At 41.2% G+C, this 21,462-nt stretch overlaps 1 protein-coding gene across 1 annotated transcript; it reads left to right on the top strand.

The window, feature by feature from the left end:
• Nucleotides 1–1,069: 1,069 nt before the first annotated feature.
• tax1bp3 (Tax1 (human T-cell leukemia virus type I) binding protein 3) lies at nt 1,070–21,445 on the top strand. The gene is made up of 4 exons (XM_028816550.2): nt 1,070–1,229; nt 10,988–11,107; nt 16,532–16,609; nt 20,180–21,445. The coding sequence occupies exons 1-4, from the start codon at nt 1,191–1,193 to the stop codon at nt 20,315–20,317; spliced, it is 375 nt and encodes a 124-aa protein (XP_028672383.1). The 5' UTR covers nt 1,070–1,190; the 3' UTR covers nt 20,318–21,445.
• The last annotated feature ends 17 nt before the right edge of the window (nt 21,446–21,462 follow it).

Genomic DNA, 21,462 nt, shown 5'->3' with positions numbered 1-21,462 from the left:
TTTCTGTCTTCCAATCAAAACAAGGGCCCCAGTGCACTACTTTGCTCAGGGGTCTGTGATGCTGTTAAGACGGCCCTGATTACCTTTATTATTAAGAGCGTGGGCTTAGAAACTGATATTTTTTATTAACTTTTAGAATAAGAATATAATTCTTTTTTCTGTTTACAAGCTGGAAGATTAAGTGATAGATAATACAGTCACATATGCTTTCCTTACTTATTAAATGTTGCGTACATAAATCTAAAGTTTAAAATGTTAAATCTTAAGTTGCATTTTTTGTATGGACATTAAAAAGCTAGAAACATCATAAGAAAAACTACAACAAAAAAATTGTGGTTGGTTCTCAGTTCTTTTCTTGAAAGTCTGTGGTGTTAATCTCTGAATCTCTCATTCATTTGTGTAACTGTTGACCCTGAATGTAAATTATTGCTTGACTTGTTTTTAATATTTGACTTCTATGTTAATAGAATATTTGTATTACTAATATATATTGAATGTTGCTACAATTTTTAAAAAGTGTCATAAGCATTGTATGCTTTTAATACGCTCCGCGAATAAAAATGTAAAGATTTTAATAAGAAGAAATATGAATAGCACGTACGGTACAAAGGTACAGTATACTGTATGTAGCACCAAGAATGTTTAAACTATAGTTTTCATTATATTTTAATATACACTTATTTTTAAAGTGAGTACTGTATTCGAATCATAGTGTTTGGCTAATTAAAGATTTATTTGTTTTCTATTGAAAGTAAAAACGGAGATTTCAAATTTAAAACAAATTAGAGAGTTCGCTTCTCGACACCCCTCAACTCGAAGTTTTTGAGACGCGCTGTTTGCGAATCTCCGTATTTGACATACACTGCCTCTGCACTCAAGAGTTTGGTAAAGTGAAATGTAAAATATATGTCGATATATAAGATCAAAGTTCACAAAAAAGAAAACAGTTACCTTTGTGTCAGGAGCCTAACAGATTTACATTAAGCTAAGAGTGCCGGCGCCACCGCCCGAGCAAGTCAGGACAATGGACCACGCCCTTCGCACTCATGAATAATTCATGAGAAGGGCTTATGAATAAACAAATCCAAGTCTTCAGGATTCCGTGAGCTAGCTTGGGCAGTGCGGCGCCGCCGTGTCCTCTGGTTGAGAAAGAGAACCGTGAAGAGGCGCGGCTCGGAGCGGACTACAGGATGGCTCATATCCCGGGACAGCCGGTCACGGCCGTAGTGGTAAGCCAGTTCGGTCGTGGCGGCATTGAGTGAGCTAGCGGACGTGTTGGTGTGTTCATTTACAGTCAGATTGTTACTTTTCACCTCGCAGGCCCCAAGGAAGCAGGGGCGTCGCCTGGAGAGGCAGTCGGATCAAACGATTAGGGAGGCCCGGCCGGTTGGCGAACGGTCTTTCATTGCTGCTTAACTTTTACTTTCTACCAAAACTTTTTTGTTCCTCTCCAACGAAGGCGATACATTCGTAATGAAAGTCTGTGGGTGGGTGTGTTGATGACTAAAACGTCATTCAAAGTTTTTAAAAGACGAAGAACGGTATGTAGAAGCTAAATACGCCGCACTAAAGGTACTAACAATTTCAAAGAACAGAAAAAAATGTCACGGAGCTGCCTGAATATGCAATTTGTTATTTATGGACGCGCAGATTTCTGCACCGCAGCGCTTCGCAGACGTGGTGTTTTCCCCCTCTGAGTCCTGTTTTGTGCAGACATATGCGCTGCGTGAATATTTAGTTTGGTTTCTTGAAGCTAGAATGTCACAATTTTAACGTGTTGTAAGTAAAGTTGTTGATCCCCACTTTGATACCAGGCTTATGTGATTTGTATGTGGAGTTTGCATATTCTTCCAGTGTTTGAACAATGGGTGTGATCCCACACAAGGCTAGGCAGTTAAATTGAGTTGCAGCCAAACCTAGTTTAGTGTGCCATTTTAACTCCCACGTTAAACTGCAGAAAGTGGCTTCAGCACCCCATGTGTATGTCCATTTCGTTACATGCTTGTACTGCACAAGGTTCATGAGGAACTGGTGCTTACTGGGTACGAAGTGCACACCAGTGTTGGTTAGGGTGCCAGTCTATCTCACGACACGTTCACACACATGCAGTCAAAGTGGGCTATTTTTTTTTTTAGAGTTTCCAGTTAACTTCAGATTTCAAACCACAATCTGAAGCTTGTAATTTGGCAGGTGGGTAGGCATTGTGGCAAAAGGTACCATAGTTTGCATCACCAGGCTAGAGATGCTGTGTTCAGTGTTTCCTCCATGTATTCTGCTGGAAATTAATGAGGTTGCAGGGTAAATGCATCTTTTTGTCAACTTCAGTAGCATTCGATCCAAATCTGACATTGTGTATCTGTGCAACATAAATGCCATGGTTGCTGTGATAGGTTCCAGGGTGCCATGGCCCTGAAGAAGTGAATGATTTGAGTTTAAGAATGTTGCTGGGATAGAAACCGGCCTGCTCACAACTTTATAATTGGACCCTGGCGTGGGGGTGAGGATTCAGTAAGTGGAAAGGGGTGAACTATGTACATAGTATGTACGCTATATTTCAATCAAATTGTCTAAATTTTAGTCCAATATATATATGAAGCCAATGTCTCATAACACAAATTCTACTTGTAGTCTGCATCCCATACGTATTTACATAAGTCAATACAGTAGTGTACGTCACACTTGCTGATCTTGTCGCCATGCCGTGTCAATTTACACGCTTGAAAATCGCTGGGTATGTCAGATTACGTGACTGAAGGCCGAGCAGCACTGTCATGCTTGCCCCTTTTTCTGGAAACCAATAGCATGCTACCTAATGGAACCAGTACTATATGAGGGGTTAACTGGTACAGCGAGTTTAGCTGCATTTTGGCCCTTTTTTTCCATCGTTGTGTAAAATGTGCAACATCAGACAGACAAGCTTCTCGTCTGTTAATTAGGTTGGATAAACTTTATTAATCCCATGGGGAAATTCTTTAGGACATCCTACCCCTGTGTTGCTTATTCCTCAATGCTGTGTTCTATGTATTGTACTTCCAGATGAGCCATCATTGGTTGTCTGTTCACATACACACCAGTATAACTTGTGGCCATTTTTATCAAGTGTCCCAGAGTATTAAAATGGTCCTAACTGGCTCAAAAATCTCAGAGTGAGGCAAATTTGGTCTCGCTGGTAATAGTAGGAGTAAAAGTGTTTTATCAAAATTTCCTAATTTTGGAAACTACTCCTAACTTCGCCAGGATTTAGGAGAGCTCATGAGCTGTCCGAACTCGCTAGGAGCTGCTAGAGATCGGCACTTATATCCTGGGAGAGGCTGAATGAGTTCATTGTTGTCTAGCGTTTCCAAAACATTCAAAGATATAGATTTGACAAAGATGGATTAACATTTATAACAAATCTTATATTTTGTCATGATTGCTCAATATACATGTAAAAGCCATGTTCTCTCAGCCAAAATGATCGTGTTGATAACATTATGTTTTTTGGCCACGGGGTAAAAAGGCAGCTTTGCAATCACAATGACTTGGGTATGTCACAATCCACCGTTTGTCAAGTATTGTGCCCCTCTTTGAAAGCTCTAGCGATTTGTGAGGTAGTAGGTAGATTTATACATTTTCCCCACCACTCCATGTGAGGTAATATTATTAAAGCCAGCTGCATCCAAGTGATCTCACAGGTTCAGCACACAGGTGGTCAGAGATGCAAACTGCATTGTAGTAGTCAGCATTTCACTCTGGGATAGATGTGTGATTGACAGCAAAATGTCAGACAGGTATGCTAAGTTCTGTATTTCGCGAACCTCTGGAACGTTCGCATTACACGTTTATAAGCCCGGGAATGTTCAAGAAGGCAGATGTAGTCTGTTGGGGCATTGGATTAATTGAGAGTCTCGCAGAAGATAAGCGGGATCACAAAGGGAGGCATGGCATACATCAGTAACAATTCAGGAATAGCTGTGACTAAAGTTTCCACTGTTTTCATTCATTCAGACACCGTTGCAAGGATAATTAGTAGAAAAATCAAATGGTTTTTACTCAAAATGCAGTATATTGGGAATTATTTGGGTAATCGCTAAATTGAAAGCCAATGGCAGCTTGGATATATGTACTGCTGGGACCTTCTAAATTGAAAGAGGCCTGTTGGATAGCATATGTTGTGGAAGAAACTTTTATCTGCAAACAAGTTAGTTACAGAATCCAGATGAGAATGCAGAACAATTGCTGATTTGTGCAAATGTCTTGGTCCATGGAGTGAAGTGTACTATTTAATTCATCTCCTTTTTCACTTATTACCATTACCTCATCCTCTTCATCACGTCATCTGACTCGTAATATGCAGAACTTTATCACCTCCTCCTCCAGTAGCTTCTGACTTGTGCCAATTCTCCCATTATTCTGAATGCCGATTCATTAAGAGGGGTGTTTAATGGATTCTCCCATTATTCTTTGCACTGCTTCATAGGAGAGGGGTGTATGGGCTTTCCCATCAGTTTATCCCCGCTTTAAAGAGGGGCGTTTGTTACTCATTTACCTCATTCTAACCTTGAGGAAAATTATGTTGGTGGCTTCTCTATGATGAAGCAGAGACCTAATGTGCTTAAGCTTTAAGTTACATTTAGTTTACCCTTGAATTACAGTCAATCCTTTTCATTATGTTTAACTAAGGGGCTTTGCTTGCCAACCTCCCCCGGCCAGTGCTACGTGCCAGCCACTTTGCGTCTCTGTCACTCACGTATGTGGATTTCACTTTCACCAAAAAACAAATCTTTTCATTCTCGCGGATACGCCTCTTCATTGGGAAGAAACACTGCTTTTCCCAGATGTCAACATGAATTAGACAATCTACAAGTCTCCGACTTAAAGTTTATATCCGAACAATATATTCAATCTCATCTTGCTGTTCTATTATTTCACCGAGTAATATTTTCCGTTTGTTTGTGTTCATGCGATCTTTAGTATTTTTTTTATTGAGACTTTCAAATTTTCGTACTTCCATTATCTCTAACCTGCTCTGCATGTGTATTGTGCCAACGTTTTTGAATTCTTTACGACGTTCTACTCTTTCTTTTATTTCCGGCTCCAGGTGTGGTTAAATCTCTTGGCACAAAGTCTCGTCTTGCGGGAAGTGAAAGTGTCTCTCTCTCTGAGAAAATCGCGTCTCGTCCCAGGCTAAAAAAGTCTCGTCTCATCCCAGGATTTTTTTATTATAATAGAGAGAGAATTCTTTCTGTTAGAGCTTTGTGTTTGTATATTATACCGTGTCTGCCAAATAATACAAAGAGTACACAACACACGTTTCGCCCTTATGGGGGCTTGTCAGGTATACTCACTTTTGCATCCACTTACAGGGATCGAACCTCGGATGACCGCGCCTGAGGCGAAACCTCTTGACGTTACGCCACAGCAGCTGCTTTACTTACTTGACAAGGTGAAGATCGGAGTATAACATTCTTAGGCCTGAGTCGCAATCTACACACTTGTAATACATTGTTAAAGATTATTATATATTAACTGAAAATCCCATATATGCAGAAGGGGGGTCATGGGTGATGTGGGCTTAAAGGAGCTCCATTCACAAATTAAATATTTTTTTGTTACTTACCACATGCAGTTTGCAGTGGTGGCTGAGAAATTTTTTTAGGTCACATTTTCATGGAGAAGTTACATGTTGAAGATTCAAACTCGGTGGAACCCTGTGGTTATCAGTTCTGGAGAACACAGACAATGTGAAAAAGTCAGGAGAAGAAAAAAAACAACCTTGCTAACTCGTATCCCACAATCCACATGTCTGTTATCCTTTGTATTGTCAAAACGTGTAAAATGTTTGTATTTTATGCTGAATTATTAACAGTTGCTTCCTGAAAACTGCATTTTGAATGTGAACAGGAGAGCTGTAATTCCCACAATGCTTTGCGTTTAACTAGTATCCACTGAACACCTCTCTGAATGAATCGACATTCAGAATAATGGGAGAATTGACACGAGTCAGAAACTATCGGAGGAGGTGATAAAGTTCTGCATTTTAATTACAATACATTTTATTTAATAGGCGCCTTTCTTAACACTCAGTCAACTTACAATGAAATTAAACAACAGTAATAAAATAAAAACAAAGAGAACGATAAATCAAAAAGCAATTCGTAACAAACAAACAAAGATAACTGGCAGTAACAGTGTATAATTCACAATTGGTATGCCAGTTTGAAAGAGGTTTTGAGGGCAGTTTTAAAATGTGTTAGTCTAGTGGACGGATACGAGAGGGAAGAGAATTCCCGAGTTGAGGAGCACTAAGAGAGACGCTCGAGCTCCTGTAGAACAGAGTTTGATGTGTGGTACAGAAAGTCGAGCTGCAGAGGAGGATCTGAGTGAGCGAGAGGAGTGTAGGTCTGTAGGAGATCAGTGAGGTTGTGGAGAGCTTTAAATATTAAGAGCGGTATTTAGTATTGTATTCGGTAGTAAACAGGGAGCCAGTGAAGTTGAGAGCGAATAGATGTAATATGTTCAGTGGATTTAGAACAGGTAACAAATGTGGCACTTGGTGCCATGGCCAACCTGCCAAGTTGTTTTGCCTGCCTAAGGAAAAGTCATCTCTGATGGAGGATCGCAGGAATCGTGGGAAAGAGGGGTCCTTTCATCGGATTGGCTGGCCCAGCACTGTTTCAGCCGTGGAATGGCCAAATGGGGGAGGCAGCTTGAAGGATGAGGTCTCCAGGACTCTACACAAATCCAAATCTTATTATGGGATATATCATCTACTGTTAAATTCTGCTCTGTACTTCTAAAATTTATATTTTTTATTTCTTACTATATTGAGAAATTGTTCTGTGTACTGTATTGTATTGTATTGACCCCCTTCTTTTGACACCCACTGCACGCCCAGCCTACCTGGAAAGGGGTCTCTCTTTGAACTGCCTTTCCCAAGGTTTCTTCTATTTTTCCCTACAAGGTTTTTTTGGGAGTTTTTCCTTGTCGTCTTAGAGAGTCAAGGCTGGGGGGCTGTCAAGAGGCAGGGCCTGTTAAAGCCCATTGCGACACTTCCTGTGTGATTTTGGGCTATACAAAAATAAACTGTATTGTATTTTATTGTATTGTAATTATCCTGGCAGCAGAATTTTGAATAAGTTGTAAGAGATGGATATGTTTTTGTGGGATGCCAGAGAGTCCGATGATCTGATGCTTAAGATGAGGTAATGGTGATAAAGTATAAAAGGAGATGAATTAAATAGTACACCTCACTCCATGGACTGGAGTATACAAGTCCTTTTGTGAAAGACCACTTGGACCCACTGCATTATGCCTATCGGAAAACAATTGCAGTAACTAAGTAGAGAATCTGAGATCCTTGGGTCACACTTGTGGGGTAGCGTCTGGAACAGATTACTAAGACATGGAGTTGAAACAGAAACTTTAACCTTTAAGACCCAGCTGGATGAGATACTGGGAGAGCTTGGCTATCGGCTAAACAAATGTATGTGTCTGATGAACTGGATGGTTTCTTCTCGTTTGTCAAGTTTCTTATATTCTAATATTGGAGGTTAAGCATTATGCTGGCCACCAGGACCCGATTTAGAATCGCCATTGTTTCTCACATGTGCACACATTGCTGCTAAAATTTGTACTTCTTTTTTTTCCCTATCGGCTATTTTGAGATGTGTAAGAAACTCGTTGTGTGTACATGTTTAATGTAATCGTGAACTAGAGCGAACAGGAGCCAGCGCCTTAGCAACCATCTGTATTTATGCACAACAGACTAGCTGTTCTGGGTGATGGTGCCTTATCTGTCTGAGAAGGTGAGAAGCGATCGAGTCATCTGCTGCCTTTGGCAGGAGGACCTACAGTTGGCAAAGTGCCCATTAATCAAAAGATGTGAATCTCTGTAACAAGCCAAATTAAATAATTACATTCGAATTTTTTTTATTTTTTTACTTTTTTTGTTACTTGTCCTAGTGTGCATGTAAACACAGAGAACTCCAGTTTCTGTATTGCATCTCGCCAAAAGAAGGGGCCTGAGTTGCCTTGAAACCTTGCATATTGTAATCTTTTTAGTTAGCCAATAAAAGGTGTCATTTTGCTTGACTTCTCGCTACATTCATAATGGCTAACACGGTACAACACCCTAGTACTACTTTATGCAGAAAAGAAAATGGTATAGAAAACAAGATGAACAGGATGTAGACATGCACTTGGAAAAACTAAGCATCCTTGTTAACTTTAAAATGTTTTATGCAATTCAGGCACAGCTGTTGTTGACCAGTTGTAAAAGACGTGTAAGTTCTAAATGGTTGGTGGTTGTGAGGCGGTCTCTGCCTTGAGGGGATATTGAAGGAATCCAGTCTGCCTGGAGTCAAACCAAAGGGTCTCAGCCTGTTCATCCATTTTCAGTACCTGTTGCATCTAAAGCCCCGACATGTTTTGCATACCATTTATAAAGTGGGTTATGAATATCCAATCGTTTGGGCACAAGGCAGAAACCAGCCTTTGGCATGGTGCCAGTTGGTCACAGGGCACACTCCTGTACACACTACACTTGAGACAATTTGGACTTGCCAGTTCAACAAATCTGCACATCTCTGGAATGTCGGCAAGAAATCTGCAAGCGAGCTCCACAAAGGCAGTGTCTGTTTCTGGTTTTGAACCCAGCACTCCGGATGCTGTGAGGTAACGGCATTAACCACTGTGCCACCTGTGTCCTGTATTGTGTTTGCAGTACTTCTCATTGGGCAGGGCACTTCGTAAACGACTACCTGTGTGTATATATACAAGAGAGAGGCTGAATGGTGGGAAAAGCTGCTGCTAATGTGGGAACGGAATTGTTGGCACTTGTCAAGTGTGTGTGTGTTTATTGTTTTTGAGGTTTACATTCTCAGTAAATCGCATAATGTTGCTCTGACATCACTAGGCGTGACCTGAACTTTAGGATGATGACAATAAACACTTGTGGGCTACCATTGACACGGCCTGAAAGATTAATGGTTGCTTTAGTGCCGGGGTTCTTAACCTGCAATGGGAATCGAGAAATGCCATGTTGGCTGCGTGTGGGCGGGACCGGTTTTGAAGAGGAGCCGCAGGCAGCGTGGAGAAGGGTTTGGAAGAGAACGAATAGCAATCGAGAAATACCGTGTCAGCTGTGTGTGGGCGGGACTGCTTTTGAACAGGATGCAGGACGAACCAGAAGAGATATATAATATGAGATGAATATTTCTGGGGAATGGGGTCCATAGCTTTCATCAGATTCTTAAAGGATTCCATGACTCAAAAAAGGTTAAGAATCCCTGCTTTAGTGACTACCTGGTACATGCTTAATATTCACATTTGCAGTTCCATTAAACTACTAAGTATGGTGTGTTTACTCTACAGACGTGGCTTGAGGTTGTGCTGAGGCAAGACGGTAAGAGTCGCCAGAGATGGGGAAACTTCAGATTACTTCCATTTGTAGGTTAAGAGAACTGGTCGATGTAAGCTGGATAATGGGAGATGAATATGGATGTAGTTCATTTTTAGTGACTGGTGGTTGATAAATGCCATACTGATCTTGGATCAGAGTTTCTTGAAGGTTTGACGGAGCCTATTTTGACAGCTGAATTTGGTGGAGCCACCTGGCCTGTGTAGGTGGATTAAAATTTTCCCCATTTCTAGTGATAGTGGAGTCATTGACTTCGGATTTCTTGTAAATGGCTTTAAAACCCTTTCTGATCCACAGCCAGAACAACCACCTCTGGTATAGTGTGTCTGCAGTTCTGAATGAAAGGCCAGTTTTTAAATAATCCATTTGGCGGTGTCAGTCTTGCTGGGCACGCAAGTGCAGCCACGGGGAGTTGATGAGGTAATTGGGGTGAGACGCACCCGCACGTGAGGGTGCGATCGTTCTCAATTGCTTAATCGGCTTCCATCCGTGTGAGATTGAGCTGTATGAGTACGGGCCGGCACAGAGAGAGAAAAGAGGTGGAAAAGAATGGAAGAGAGGAAAGGCTTGGCGAGTGAGAGTGTGGCATTGGGGCAATGTAAGGGAGTGGACGAGCCAGCCAGCTGAAAGAGAGAGGTCAGCGTGGTCAGAGGTCCCGTGTGGAGTGATGGATGGGTGCTCGAGGGATGGATAGCGCCCACTAACCATGTGTAGGAGTTGGTTTGATTGAGGTGGAGTCCTGCCTAGGGATCTGAGGGACGACTATGTGTGCGAGAAGGAAGATGGGAAGAAAACCGACCCCAATTGATCTGATGGAGGCAGCCAAGACAGGAGTCGGTAGTGAGAGGACTGCTGAAGTCTCTTCAGCTGAGAAAACCTTGGGTGAGCTGGAGAGATTGGGAAGGAGCTGTGTTTGGCTGGTGTGGCCCCAATGTCTTTGTTTTAGCCTTGTTTTAAATGTTTTGGATTTTTACCTTTTTATGGATGGATTATTAATTTATGGACACCTTGAGGCACTGCACTTTAATTGGACACTTTTTGGTTTTTAATAAAAACACTTTTGCACCTTTACACCATCCCCTTCCTCAGTGTGATTTATCTTCATTTACATTACCGATGGTGTTGGGTTGGACAGGCGCCCAATGTGGACGTGGGAGCATGGAGCAGGACCCGCACCGCTCACACCACCTTCATACTGATGATCTAGGAGAGCTGTTTTTTTTTTTTTTTGCATAATCTTGGGTGACCAATCAGGAAATGAGACGTTGTAATGAGCAGGATCCAAACGTGGAAGGGCCAGGTAATAAGCATTAGCCAATCTGAGCCCGATTAGAATCATTATTTTCAAAACTCTCCATTTTCACCCACCCACACTTCAGTGCTGAGCTGGCGGCCTTTTCAAAAAATATTTTCGGTGTTTAGAAATGCTGGAGTAGTGTGGATAAAAGGTTTTGAAGATGCTGTTCCAAAACATGCCTTAAAGTCATTAATTTTGTCATTTTTATATGGTTGTAAAAGGAATGTTGAAGAAAATGTTTTCTCATTTGCATATACAGAAGTTAACGTGTTTCATTTTTGTCTTCTTAGCAACGCATTGAAATTCATAAGTTACGCCATGGAGAAAATCTTATACTTGGATTTAGCATTGGCGGTGGAATTGATCAAGACCCAGGACAGAATCCATATACTGAAGATAAAACTGACAAGGTAAGGGTGTGCATGGACATTGCACTGTTTTAAAGGGTAGATGGATTTCATCTTCTTTGAGCAGATGGAGACCTCGTATGGTGTGGGAGAAAAAAGGCAGGAGGGGTTCTGGTGATCTGTGTGAAAGAGGAATGATATAAAAGTAAGAACACTTCAGTTTACAAGTAACATTTGGAGAATAGACTTGGGATAATTATTGGACTCCAAAAATCCAGGGGTCAGTTTTATCTACCTTCTCTTCGAGCACCCTGAACCAGTTTTTAAATACATTTTTCCCTCCTTCCACCACCACCTTCCAATGACCAGTCATGATATACCATCCCTGCTCCTACCTGTGATCAGCAGTAAGAGCTGTCCATAACTGATGACCAAGTGAGGAGACAACAGACACAGAAAAAGCCATGGAACTGGATGGAGTCAGTCCTTTAGTACACTGAGCCATGGAGTGCAGCTCTTCATCCACACCCGGAAGTGCTGCTGGAACAAGTACCTGGAGAAGTTCTGGGTGCCCTATAAAAGGAGCCAGCAGCCACTACTCAGAGAGCCAGAGTCGGGAGGAGGTGGATAAAGCTTGCCTGTGGAGGAGAAGAGATAAGAGAAGGAAGAAAAGTGCTTGGGGATTGTGTTATATTTGTGGGGAACGGGAAGACGTCTCCCACAAAGGGGGGGGAAAAAAGAAAAATAAAAACACTTGTGTGCCTTGAACTTGTGTCCTCACGCCCGTCTGTGTCGTGCCCACCTGGTGTCCCTACATTGATGGATTAAAGGCCACGAGTCCACGTGACCGTCATCATCAAGTCCTTCCATGAGAACCCTGAATACAATGAGGGCTGATCATTTATGTTAGGTAGAATGCCTAGAGGGAGGCTGGGTGGTCTCGTGGCCTGGAACCCCTGCAGATTTTATTTTTGGAGTTTTTTTTTTTTTTTTTGTTTGTTCTGTCCTCTCTGGCCATCGGACCTTACTTTTCTTCTATGTTAATTAGTGTTCTCTTATTTTAATTCTTACCTTGTCTTTTTTTTCTCTTTCTTCATTATGTAAAGCACTTTGAGCTACATTATTTGTATGAAAATGTGCTATAGAAATAAATGTTGTTGTTGTTGGCCACACTACATTTTTTTTATACCGAGTTACTTTTCAAAAAGCTCTTGCTAGTCCTCTAATGCAGGGTTTCTTAAACTTTTGTTTTTGAGCCGTAACCCAATCTTGGCCTTTTATAGTGAGTTTGAGACCCATTCCTTGTTGAATGCTTGGACGATCATCAGAGCGGGGTTCCCTTTGGAGAATTGTGGATGATCTTCAGATCGTTGTCGATTTGCTTAATCAGCACTCACTTTGGAAACCATCCGCACCCCATTACCATTAAATAGAAGAGTAACTCGCGGCCCAATGGCGGATATGTACGACCCATAGTTTAGGAAGCCCTGCTCTAATGGAACAACTCTATACATTTAGCATTTGTTTGCTCAGAGGTTGATGCGCTTGCTGCTTTGTGAGCAGCTCTTATTTTCTCCACTATAGCAGCCCTCTTCTTCCATCAGCATCTTTTGCATTAAAACTAAATTAAGTCCGTTTTTGTGTTGCAATTACTTTGTATGTTTTTCTTAATTTTTCACTTAAGCTGGCACTTAAGGCCGGGTTTATACTTCACGTGACGCATGCTGCAGCGGACGTTCCTGCTATGCAAGCATTGTAGTGTTTATACTTGCGCGCATACTTTACATAAATCTGGAGGAATCCACCAGGTGGCAGTGCAAGATATTATCACGGTGAGAACACAACACAGAGAAGCCGAACATGAATTGCCTAGAACACCCATTAAATTCTGATGACACCTTACCGCAATATCTCTAAAAAGAATGTTTAATGATTAAATCCATCAATCCAAGGATGTGTCCATTCCAGCAAGCTTTGGGCACGAGTGAGAAACAATCCCTGGATGAGGCATCAGCTCATCGCAAGGTGAATTACAAGCACACACATATAGTAGCGTCATTTTGGCGGCACCAGATCCCCAAATCTGCATATGTTTAGAAGGAAACTGGAGCACAGTGTGGAATCCAAGCAGAGAATACCAGCGACGTGACTCCCTGCGAGACAGTAGTGCTACCGCTCCACCACCGTGTCACCCCCATGTGTGCAATTATTAACAGTATTCATTATTTAAACGAAATTAACGATTTATCTGTAAAATGTAACTTACACACTTTAATGCATTTCATCATGAAAGTGATATCAAGTATAAATCTAAAGATTCTAAATGTGCAGAGAGTTAGAATATCAAACATTTAATGTGTTCTGTGTGGTGATCTATTGCTGCTTGCCGTAGCGATTTAAAAACTGTTTACGATGGTCTGCTTTAATGATGAAATGTCCACTTTAACCTCGTAGTTTACTTTGAGATTAAAGCCGAAATTTCCACTTTTAATGTTTTTTTCCTCAGTGGCTCAAATACAGTGCTGTACATTATTTCGCTGTTGTGAAGTTGCAAAAAAAAAAAAAAGACGACACAAAAGATAGTATGTGAGACTTTTAAAATGAATTGTGTCATTACAATTGGGGAATATGCGACGCTTAAATAGAAAAGCACCACGAATGCATCTGTATGTTGGCATTTTGCTTCACCACTTCGAACCATTCATCAAACATCGAAGCACACACATCGTTCCCCGTAGGATCTGCATAGAGGCTTTCCGCTATGTGTAGATAGTAAACAGACTTTTATAACACTGCGCCGCCGACTTTTTGCTGGAACTGCAACTTGCGCACGCGTCGCATTAATTTTTGATGACCTGCTCAGAGGACGCGTGAAATGAATGCTGGGAACCCGTGGCCGCCATGATGCGGGCGCGTACGCGTTCTGAGCGTGAAGTATAAACGAGCCATAAGTCTTCAATCTGCCTCAAGAATGATTTAAGTTATGAAGAGGTAGAGGAAGTGACGGCGAAGGTGGTAGGGATTGAAAACGGCGCCCATATGCATGCGCCACACAGCCGCCCTGCTGCACGCTGCCGAGAGTTGATTCTACAATAAAATCTGATAAAGAGGAATAAAAATCATCACCCTGAAAGCGGACAGTAGACGTCACATAGTATATGTGTACCAAATTTCAGGTCAATAGTTCAAACTGTTTGCGAGCTACAGGTGATTTAAAATCCTGGACAGACAAATGGATAGCCACGGTAGCGTATTACATAAGAAGATTCTGTAATCTCCAGTATGAAGAATTTTCTTATCTGTGCTGGGCTGCTAACATCACTTCAGATGGGACCAACTAAATTAGCACACAAGGTAAAAATGCAGGCTGAGTTACGGGATGTGCTCTCAACCCGCTGGAGGTCATTATGGAGGAGAGAATGAAGACAACCGAGTGCCATTATGAACAATGCTGCACATCCTTTTTCTGACACACTAACACTGGACTTTCAGTCAACAAATTATTCAGCAGATGTGTGTCAAGAAACGAGATTGGGGGGGGGGGGGGGTCTCACATTTGTTGTTGATCACTGGTATCAAAATCAGAGTTCGACAACTCAAGATTCCAATTCAGCAATAATCTGCGAAACGTCCACGGAGTATTTTGCTTTACGCAATCGCTTTAATCTCCTGCCAGATGTCGATGTCATTTTTGCCGTCGTTTGTGCCTTGCTACTCACACAAGCAACAGGGAATCGCGGTCAGACCAATGAAGCTAACTTTCCTTCTGGTAAAGAGAATCCAACTCCGACAGAATGGCGAGTTTTGTCACCGTTTACGGTTGATTACTACTGACAAAAGTCGACATCTGCCCGAGTTGTTAATGTTCACCCTGACGACCATTTAAATAAATTCCTTTTTACTGCATTCCCTCCACCCCAAGAACTTGGAACCAGACCAAAGGATAAATCAAAAACTGTAACTGGTAGAATTGACTAGATGTTAAAAGTTGCTTTGTGTCCCACCTCTTTCCTATTTACTGTGTGGTTGCCTACAGCAGGGAGAGCATGCACAATGAGGCGAAGAAAAGAGAGGCATCTTTAATAGCAACTGAAGAGCGCATGCTGTAGCCCACCACCCTCTAGCCACATAACCACAGTTCATGGACCTACCTGTCATGTAGCAGAAAATTCCAGTTGCATAGTATGGGCCGCTTGACCTTTCAGTGCTCCATGGAATACATAAAAATAGGCTGAAAATGAAATCTGCCAATTTTGGGATGCTATAATTTGTATTTTCCAAATTTTACATAAACATTCACATGTTTATAATTCATTATAAAAGAAGTTTACAAAAGTTAATGGAATTTAACATCTGTGTATAACCCCCATTTCCGTGCTGGGCATGACTGGGTTATGTGGGTCATGAGGACACCAGGCCTTGCAAGCAATTACATTAGGCTTGAGGTGAGGTCCCAATAGTCTTTGAAATTTAGTTTGTTTAAATTATAATGGTAATGGAGGTGGAAAAGTGTGCCTCCCCTTACAGCAGAGGGACCCAAGTATAACTATTTTAGAGGCACAAAGCTCCCCTTCTGTCTTCTTACAATTGAGGATGGAGAGAACAACACACACTTCCCTCTACCACTGATGAACTCTTAAGAGTGGGTGGCCTCCCCTGAATTCTTGTGTACCGCTTTTACAAAAGAGAGTTTGTCATGGTTGTGTTGGTAATCAAGCTTATTACTACTCGGTTGGTAGAGCGGCACAGTCGCACAATGGTAGTGCTGTTGCCTCACAGCAAGGAGACCAGGGGTTCACGTCCCAAGTCCTCCCCACACAGAGTTTTCACCTTCTCCCGTGTCTTTGTGGGATTTCTCCCACATTCCAAAGACACGTTTGGTGGATTGGAGATGCTAAATTGGCTCTGGCGTGTGTGTGTGAGTGCGCTGGAGTGTGATAGATAGGCTGGAGATTGCTCCTGCCTTGCACTTTATGCTTGCTGGGATAGGCTCTGGCCCCCTGTGACCCTGCTCAGGGTTAAGTGGGATTACAAAATGGTAGAATCATTAGTAGGGTGGCTTTGGTTCCAATTGCTAAATGTTTGTTTGTAGTGCTTTCTTTCATTAGAACTGACAGATTTATACTGAAATTTGACTTTTTTTTTTTTTTTTTTTTATAAGATATGATTTTTAGAATTTTTTAGGTAATTTATTTTTGCCAGGCATGTTATGAATATTTAATCTCACTTACTTGATGGCACCCTGTATTTAATGGTTACATTTATTTAGCCATTTATTTTCATAATCTGCATATTCCAGTACAAGGGAACAGCAACCCATGGTGGCAATACTGAGTGCAATTTAGGCACCAGTTTTAGCTGGCATGCGAGGCCATTACAGCTTTTAAATGTATTTAGTGCTAAACATCTGTGATATTAAATGTAATGACAGATAAGAGCTCATGGGTCATTCAAGTTAGATGTCTTGTAATTTTCTTTTTCTTTCAGGGTATTTATGTTACAAGAGTGACAGAAGGGGGACCTGCTGAGGTTGCAGGGCTCCTAGTGGGAGACAAAATAATGCAGGTAAAAATTTGGGAATCTTTTTATTGCCTTTTTTTTGTCTTATATTTAAGATACTTTGTCAAACCTCTCCTCCAGGGATCTATTCCGGAAAGCAGGATTAGTATAAAATCTAACTAAAGTAAATTGGTATTCATTGAAATTTATTTTATTTCAGAAAACCTGGATTTAGCCAAATCTGCATTTCTGGAACAGATTAAGTCATAATTACGTGATCAGGCCAAAGATGTGGATGACTCACCAAGTCCGCTTTTTTTTTTTTTTTTTAAAAGAACATTAGAACACTCTAGACGAGAGCAGGCCATTTAGTCCAACAAAGCTCGCCAGTCCTATCCACTTAATTCTTCTAAAAAAAAAAAGAACCATCAGGTCTAGGTTTGAAATCTATAATCCTACTGTCTACCACACTACTTGGTCATTTATTCCAAGTGTCTGTGGTCCTCTGTGTAAAGAGAAACTTCCTAATGTTTGTGTGAAATTTACCCTTCACAAGTTTCCAACTGTGTCCCCGTGTTCCTGATGAACTCATTTTAAAGTTACCGTCTCGATCCACTGGACTAATTCACTTCATAATTTTAAACACTTCAATCAGGTCACCTCTTAATGATCTTTTGCTTATACTGTAAAGGCTCGGCTCTTTTAATCTTTCCTCATAACTCATCCCTTGTAGACCTGAATCAGCCCTGTTGCTCTTCTCTGGACCTTTTCTAGTGGTGCTGTGTCCTTTTTTGTAGCCTGGAGACCCAAACTGCACAGAGGACTCCAGACGTGGCCTCACCAGTGAGCTATAAAGCTTCAGCTGATCCTCCTGTGACTTGTACTCCACACATCGAGGCGCTATATAACCTGACATTCTGTTAGACTTCTTAATGGCTTCTGAACACTGACTGGCATTTGATAGTGTTGAGTACACTACAATTCCCAAGGTCCTTCTCATAAGGAGGACTCTCGATTTTCAGACTGCCCATTGTGTATTCACACTTAACATTTTTACTTGTTAGGTGTAATACTTTACATTTACTGACATTAAACTTCTTCTGCCACAAATCCACCCAAGCCTGTAATGATTTACTGGATTCCAAATTATCTGCCTATACTGGGAGGTCCAGATCTAATTATGCAGATCCAGATTGTCTGGGAGACTTTGTTTTATGCGGGGACGATTCCAGTTCAGCACGAAGACTATTCTTCATGTCATCCATTCGCACACTTCTCGATAATCTGGGATTTTTCGGGTGATTTTCTATGTAATAGCGTAATGAAAATTGCATAATTAGATCTGGACCACCCTATATATATAATATATATATATATATATATAATATGCAGCAGCCCTAGCACGGACCCCTGTTGACCACCATTGTTAATATCAGCCAATTCTGATAACGTCCCTGACACTGTAACCCTCTTCTTCCTGTGTCTGAGCCAATTCTGTACCCATCTACAAACATTACCCTGACCTCCCACTTCTAACCCTAATTTGATGCCCAACTTCTTCTGTGGTACCTTATCAACTGCTTTCTGTCACTTTCTAAATGCTTCTTAGATCCGGCTCAGACTTTGCCTATTCCAGAAAGAAAGATCTGACAAAATCCAGCTCAGTTACTAGGGCAACCAATGCCCTGAAATTAACCTGCAAGTTTAACACAACTGATTTAACAATTTGAGGTTGCCATAATTAAGAAGCAGCACATCCAATCATAAGATCAAAGGGCATAAATGTTCCGACAGAAGTGCTGATCCCAGTAGCAATATTAAAGAAGCAGAAAAAGGCCGACAAATTGTTGAAAATATCGTGCCCCTGCCTGAATGAACAATCAACGCTGAAGCACACAACTTCTTTACCAAGCACTGCCCCAAGAAATGTCATCCGTCAGACCACTATCAGACAATGTGGCATGCCCAGAGGAGTGTCTCCATGAATGTTATTGCTTTACATCCGTGTCTTTAACACAGTGGAACCTCGGGTCATGACCGTAATTCATTCCAAAACTCTGGTCGTAACCCGTTTTGGTTGTGACTTGAAGTAATTTCTCCCATAGGATTGTATGTAAATACAGTTCGTACGGTCTGGAACGGATTAATTTTATGTAAATATAATTTTTTAAAAGATTTTTAAGCACAAATATAGTTAATACCATAGAATGCACAGCGTAATAGTAAACTAAATGTAAAAACATTGAATAACACTGAGAAAACCTTGAACAACAGAGAAAACTAACATTGCAAGAGTTCGCACTATAGCAGTATGAACCGCTCGCTAAAAACACTTTTTTAATGAGTTTTAAGCACAGGGAAAAAAATGAACATTTGAAAAATCCTTAATTTAATAAACAACCAAGAAAAGTAACATTGCAACAATGCATGCTACGAACCGATCGCTGTAAACAGAAGTGAAGTGGAGGTTAAAATCCAATAGGAAAAAGTCTTCATTAAATACGAGGTTAAAACAATGCTGGAATCAGTCTCTTTAAAAACAAGCCCGGCCAGCCCTCTCTCTCATGTGTGTGTGTGTGTGTGTGTGTGTGTGTGTGTGTGTGTCTCTCTCTCTCGCACTTTCGCTCACTCGCTGTACAGGGAATGCACAGGGAGAGACTGAACACATGCAGAAATCATCGGCACGCACAAACTGAAAGGGAAACTGGCTTGTTCGTATACCGAGTGTGTGGTCGTGAACAGATGCAAAAGTTTGGCTAAGTTTTTGGTCGTAACTCGATGCATACGTGTTCAGAGACGTTCGTGAACCGAGGTTCCACTGTATGTTGGTGGAGTCTTTTAAATCATGACAAGTTCAAAGTAACACATCGTGACTTTCAGCTGACACATTACTTGTGTGGTGTGCTCTTTTTCTTTTCTTTGGGTAATGCTGGCTTTCTCCACAGCACTGGAGATGCCACATGGGTTAGTGATCACAAAAGTGTGTCTTAATTTTAAAGCCATGTCTGCACACAAAATTGGAGAGGCAAACTTTCCAAGACAGAAATAATCACCATCTTCAAATAATACTCAGAATGAAAAAACGTGATGCTATAAAGGAAAAACAAATCATTAAAAAAATAATAGTCACTGAATGCAGTATCTCACATAAACAGTTTACTGGTTGGAGAAATTGGAGTTTCAGTAGTGTGTTCCATAAAGGGATGTTTAACCCTTTGCAGTCGTATTTAATTTTCAACGTCACGCTACATTAGTCGTAATTAATTATTGAAAAAATGCCAATAATTACAGCAGTTATTTTTTTCAGGCACGTAGGAATAACACAGGCCACTTTTCTCGACCAGGCGACTGTGCAAATCGGTCAGAAACTTGCAGGGCCACCAGCGGTGGCCTGACGACCTATAGCGCACTTTTTACTAAGGCCAGTTTTCTGGCCTAACGACCGCAAAGGGTTAAGTGTGTTTGGAGTGTTCTGCCCCTCTCGTATTGAGCAACTTTTTGGTAGCATCGCATTTACTTGGCACAAGCAGCTACACAACGTACTAAGCCATGGTATGAAGGTTTTACATTCATTGCAATGTTTCATGTTTTTAGGTTTCTAATTTCTGTCTTTGTATTTTTTTTTTTAATTGAAAGGTAAATGGATGGGATATGACGATGGTAACCCATGACCAGGCCAGAAAACGGCTCACAAAGAAAAACGAAGACATTGTGCGGCTACTAGTGACCCGGAAGTCTCTGCAAGATGTAGTCCGTCAATCCATGCTACAGTAAAAGAGGAAAAATCAAGTGGTTTGAGGCAAAAAGGGAACAATTTCTAGTCAATGGTGATGTGGGGTGAAGAAGTCAAAGGGATAAGTGCTAAGTAAAAAGTTAAAAACAAATATGGCAAATCTGCATTACCAGAAAAAGGGCCACATTTGAAAAATTTAATTTGGCAGATCTGTCCACCTCGTTGTAAATTACTGGTTTAACAGACCCTGGTGAAGCGTAAGCCAGTCACCTTGAAATACTTCCGCTGCCTTTTCAACCCTTTTCTAAGCCTTCTCCATTAAATTAAAACGTGACATTCCTAAGCAGACCTTTTCCACAATGCTATGCGCTAACAACTCCCCTCACCACCCTCTTGGCTATGACAATTTTTCCCATTAAAAAAAAAAATCAGTATTGTGTAATAAGTATTATGTGCCTTAACTTGATGGCAGCAAACCAACTCAATATTTGACCAAAACAAAAATCTCCTTTTTGGGTAAAGTGCAAACAAAAGCAGCATTTGGGCATTAAATACTAATGTAAGCACACCTGGGCACTCAAGTTTTTGGATACAACAGCCAGACTGGTTTTATCCAAGTATTGGGCATCCCATCCATAATCTACCTGAAGTCCAATTTTTGCCTTTTAACTTTCTTATTTACCAATAAGAATGTGGAACCAAGCATGCCTTAAATATTTATCAACGTGGGAACAGATCAGTTGGGCACCTACCTGCTTTGCCGTCACAAAGAGTTTCTGGGTCACATTTGAGCTTTGCACATCTACTGTGTAAGTCACAGTAACTTTATATTATTGTAGAACACTTGGCACATACTCTGAGTAAAGGCAACTGTACCTGTGCATTGTTAATGTATACTTAAAAAGAAAAAGATAAATTACTATGGGGGTACACAGTAATAATGGAGGCCAAAACTAAAGTGCGACTGGGTCAGTGTGGCTAAAAGACGAGCACTCGTTCGCCGCTCCGGAATGGCCTCCATGTTTTTACCAAAGTAGCAACGTCTCTCTTCTGTGCCACGCATGTCAGGAACCTTACTTGTGTTTGTACCTTTTATAAACATTGGCACCCACATAAGACATTCCAGTTTAAAAGGATGCTTTGCTGCACGATTGAAAAAATATTTTAAAGAAATGTTTAGCTTTGA

This window comes from Erpetoichthys calabaricus, chromosome 12 (genome assembly GCF_900747795.2).
Source record: "Erpetoichthys calabaricus chromosome 12, fErpCal1.3, whole genome shotgun sequence".
Lineage (NCBI taxonomy): Eukaryota > Metazoa > Chordata > Cladistia > Polypteriformes > Polypteridae > Erpetoichthys > Erpetoichthys calabaricus.
The sequence above is the reverse complement of the archived record's forward strand: the minus strand, read 5'-3'. Positions and strand labels throughout refer to the sequence as shown.